Source organism: Myiozetetes cayanensis, unplaced genomic scaffold (genome assembly GCF_022539395.1).
Source record: "Myiozetetes cayanensis isolate MyiCay16 unplaced genomic scaffold, myiCay2020 scf34, whole genome shotgun sequence".
Lineage (NCBI taxonomy): Eukaryota > Metazoa > Chordata > Aves > Passeriformes > Tyrannidae > Myiozetetes > Myiozetetes cayanensis.
Genome location: NW_026087566.1, coordinates 640,343 through 645,324, shown reverse-complemented (window position 1 = coordinate 645,324; position 4,982 = coordinate 640,343). Strand labels below are relative to the sequence as shown.

Genomic DNA, 4,982 nt, shown 5'->3' with positions numbered 1-4,982 from the left:
GAGGAGTTAGGTGTGTGTTGTTTTACACTGCTGCCATCCCAGGAGCTGTCTGTAAACAGGACATGTAGTGGTTGGCAAAGAACCAGAGGCTGGTTTGAGTTGGAAGATACCTTAAAAGACCAGCAATAGTGAAAGCAGCACAGGTGGTGGGTGGTCTTTTGGGGAAGCCTAAAGACAGTTATAGGAGGCACAGCATGAATGACAGCTTGTCTGGGCATCTGAGAATAGGGAAGGAACAAAGAGGCAGTGGGGACTGAATGCACAGTTATGATGTGTTGGAGGGAGGCTCTCCATGTTTGGCTTCCTCTCCGGACCCTTCACCATTTTCATAGCCCTCCTTTGGATGCTCTCTAATACCTCCAGATCTTTCTTGTATTGTGGTGCCCAAATGGTCTTTAGGCTGGATGCTTTCAGGAAAATGTATCTAGCCAAACATAATTTATAATATGTTTTCATATATGTATATATATGTATATATACCAAGATATACACCAATATGTAAAATAAAAATGTGTATAAATCTATATTCATATATAGTTCCTCTCTCTATAGATATATATTCCCTCCTTACATACATATGCACATTGTATTATGTCTTAAAGTTGGTCTGCATGTTCTTTAGTATAGAACTGCATTTCTCATTGCTTTCCCATTGCCAAAGAAATCAGAAGACAAAAATATATGACTTGGTGAACTTCATCTGTTAGATATTGAGATGTGACCCAGTCACTCTGGGTGGATACTGTATCCAGAAATGAACAGCTTGGATGGCTGTGTTAATCTTCTTTCTTAAGCCAATGTCAAGCAATAAAAACTCCTCCAGAATGATTGCTCTGTGTCTCTTTGACAGGGAACATACAGCAGGATTGCCCCCCAGAAGTGACTGATTCTTCCCATTATCCAGAAAGGGATCATGCTTTGATTAACTTAGACTTGAAGGTCAAATTTTAGGCAGTTAAAATTCAGCAGGAGTTGATCTAGTGAAGGTGTCTTATCCCAGCTATGATCTTTAAATGATGGCAAAGAAAAGAAGATAAGAATCCCAAACCAGGATGTATAAGATCTTTTTTTCTTTCCTTTCTTTTTATTTTACAGTGGTGAAAATATTACAAAGGAAATAATAGTGGAAATTTTTTGTTTGTTTGTTAAACCCTGGAAAATCTGAAAATTTATAAAGGGATGAATAAATAAAATAAATATAAATAAAATAAATAAAAACATAGTAGATTTCTGCAGGCAAACAGGCTTTTTCAAGATTTAAAGTGTTTATTCAGCTGTCATTTAATTTAAGACAATTGTGTTTACAAATTGTCTGAAACTTCTGAAGTTTCTATTAAAAAAATGATAATGATAATGTGGTGAGTCTTTCTGACAGCGTTTTTCTGCCAAAAGTTCTCTGTAGTGCTTCTCTTACGTCACTGTTCCTGAGGCTGTATATGATGGGATTGAGCATCGGTGTAATGACTGTGTAGGAAAGGGACACAAACTTTTTGTTGTTTGGTGAGAGGCTTGACTTGGGATGTAAATGAATTAAAGAGGTTGTGGAGTAGAACAGAGTAACAACCATGAGATGAGCAGCACATGTGGAGAACACCTTTTGCCTGCTTTCAGCCAAGGGCATCTGCATGATGGTGTAGATGATGCAGATGTAGGAGATGGTGATTAGGATGAAAGGCAGCACCATGATCAGCACAGTGGCAATGAATGCCAGAAGCTCAAAAATATAGGTATCTGAGCACACCAATTTCAGTACAGGTGAGATGTCACAGAAGAAATGGTTGACTTCATTTGACTTGCAGAAAGACATGTTGAACAGCCAAGCTGTGATCCCAACTGCTACAGGGAATCCAGAAAGCCAAGCTACTGCTGACATTTGCCTACATGTCTTTTTGGACATGATGGCAGCATAGTGTAGGGGGTGACAAATTGCTACATATCGGTCATAAGCCATGATTGTTAACAGAAAACTTTCAGACGTGACAAAGAGTATGATCAAGCTCAATTGTAAAGCACAAGCTGTGAAGGAATAGGTCTTCCTTTCTGACAACAAGTTTATCAGCATTTTTGGCACAATATCTAAACTGTAGCAGATCTCAATCAGAGACAAATTCTTAAGAAAATAGTACATGGGTGTATGAAGAGCAGGGTCCACAGTTGCAATGAGGACAATGAGAATGTTCCCCGTCATGGTGACTGTGAAGACAAAGAGAACTACCACGAAGAGTAAGAGCTGAAGCTGGGCAAGATGAGTGAAACCCAGCAGGATGAAGTGAGTTACTCTTGTGCTGTTTCCCAAATTCAGGTCTTCCTCATTCTCCATCTGAATAAAAAATAAATCCACCAGTTTAATCCACGAGGATGATGCTGCACATGAGTATCTTCAGACACTGACAATGGAATGATAAAATAAGATGGGCTGATTGTAGTTCAGATAGCTCTATAAACTACCTGGACAGACTTGATGAGACATTAGATTTTTCCATTTGGAAGTCTAGATACTCACCTAGCAACCTGACACATAAACTGTTTTCAGGACACACCCAAATACCCTTCCCTTCTGAAACCACTCACATCAGTCACTCAGGGATCCAGGTGAGCACTTGCATGTACACATGTGCAGTCACACAGAAACACAAATGTGTTTATGCATCTGGATGCAGAATCCACATTCTCCCTTTCATCCCACTCCTGTTTACACCAGAGGTGCAGCAACACACCCACAACCATAAATTACAAACAAACACGTTTATATCTGTGGGAGTAACCAAAGCTATACTATTGCTTAGCTTTCCTTCTCTTCCACTTTAGCCCAAAACAATATCCCATCTTCCTTTGTGCTAAAGCTTCCAGTGCTCAGTAAAGGTTATAACATTCTGAATCTCACAATGAGACCAAAGGTTATTCCGAGCTATGAGGCTGAGGAGGTAAAACAGAGAGATGGAAATTTCCACTGGTGGTACTTGCAAGACATCCTGATTTAACCCACACAATGAGGATAAGCTGATCTTTACTATTAAATTGATTTGTCATTTTTTCCCCACTATATTTATTAGCATAAAAATACTTATTCCTTGTTTTAAATTTTAATTTCTATTGCCATTAAAGTTGCTTTTTCTACTGTTTTTTATAAAGAGAAAGAAAAGTCTTATCCGGTAATTGAAAATGGTTTCTATTGTCTTTTTACCCTTTTTTTCTTTCTTATAAGTTGCACGAGAGAAGGAGGAAAACTAAAATTAAATACATTTTTCTTTGGACAAGACAGTTGAAAATGAAAGATGGTTTTATGTTTGAATACAGAATGTTCCATAAAGAAGGAAACTATGAAAAGGCAGAACTATATTGTAAATGCAGAAATGTAAATCAACATTTCTCATTCATACCTATTTTCCAAGAAAAACATAAATATTTTCTCTCATTTATTTTTGGTCTTGAAAGAACTTACCATGTTAATTCATTAACTATTTCTTGGTGGGTGAGTGTAGCTGATGTAGAATATAATCAGACTTTCACTGTGTTATACTCAAAAAACTTGATAAAATTGTGTGAGAGTTTCCGTCTTCATCTTTTATACATCCCTTGTTCTTGTGTTTCTGTCTTCTCAGTAAACAATCTAGACTACATTGTGATTCATGTAATTTCCCTCTTGGGGAAAACACCTGGCATCTCCTTTCATGTAGCTACTTTTAATCATTTGCAAAACAACTCCCTTAGCAATTTTAGAGTCATTTAGAATTGTGGTGTGCAAGGATCTTAAGAATAACGTTTATTTTTAGACAACAGGAAAGTCGATAAGGCCAAAGAACTATCTTGAGACTAGAATATTAAGGAGACAAAACATATCTAACTTTGGGGGTTTTTGTGGGGGTTTTTTTGCCGGTTTATTGCCATTCCATCTCATATTGGAATGGTCTCATAAACATCTCATATTGGTCCAGTGTCTTACCTACCAAACCTGTTCAATTGTCCCAGATGTCAAACGTGTCTAAACTTGCAAAAATTGCCTTTGTTAGGTAAATGAAACTTACTGTACCTATTCAGATCCTATTTATAGGCAACACACAATACAGGACACGGTTTCTTGACTGACTGAACAGGCCTATGAGTATATCCCATAGGCACCACTCCAAGGAGGTGTCTCAGTGTGTGATTCACCTCCACAGAACACTCCTCGTGGTTGTCTGTATCCTGTAGATACCTAGGCCAGTACATGTGGGTCTAAGAACTCTCCTTCAGGCCTCATGAGGAGTAGTTCAGGTCACCATGGGAGAATGAGCTGCAGAGCAACTCCAGCAGATGAGCATGAGCCCATTCTCTAGGACAAGACAGTCTGAATGTAGTGATTCCCAGACTAACACACCCTTCCTGTAAAGACATGACACCATAGAACAGGGATTTCACCTCCCATGACACTGAGGAGGAAAGAAGAACTAGAGGAGGACAAGCAGTAAATTGAAGACTACAGGGAGACATGTCAGAGGGAACCAACACTGCACATTCATCATCCTCCCTCACTCTTCTTTAGGCAGGTTGAACGTGACATTCTCTGGTTATAAACCTCACTGTGCAGAACTTTGCTTCAGGTACTGTCCACTCCATGGCATGGCGGAAGCAGAGCTTCTTTTCCTGACCAGATCTCAACTAGCACAAGGAAGCATAAAGCCCTAGGTCCACATTACAGTGATACAAATGGTTTATGTTACTCTAGAACCTAATTTTGTGAAATAGAGAAGCAGATTCTTGATTTGAGACCTTCTTTGGTAACGACGTTTTGTAAATGTTAAAAGTGATTTTTGAGGAAATGTTTTTCTTATGAATTGCAAGAAACTTTTTTGAAGAAACTCACAATGGCAGGAAAAACACCACAAAGAACGAGGCCCTTCTGTTGAATTAATACTACTCCAATGTGGAAGAATTAGCAGCAATAAATTACTTAAAAGGTCTGATGTACATCTCTGTTCACCAGCTCTCTGTTAATAGTCTGG

At 38.6% G+C, this 4,982-nt stretch overlaps 1 protein-coding gene across 1 annotated transcript; it reads right to left on the bottom strand.

Annotated features, from left to right (window-relative positions):
- Positions 1–1,333: 1,333 nt before the first annotated feature.
- LOC126646235 (olfactory receptor 10A7-like) lies at positions 1,334–2,320 on the bottom strand. The gene has a single exon (XM_050327436.1). It carries the CDS (start codon positions 2,318–2,320, stop codon positions 1,334–1,336), a length of 987 nt encoding a protein of 328 aa, XP_050183393.1.
- Positions 2,321–4,982: the final 2,662 nt, after the last annotated feature.

What these genes read in the sequence shown, in the direction of transcription:
- LOC126646235 (XM_050327436.1), bottom strand. Translation starts at nt 2,320, where the DNA reads ATGGAGAATGAGGAAGACCTGAATTTGGGAAACAGCACAAGAGTAACT.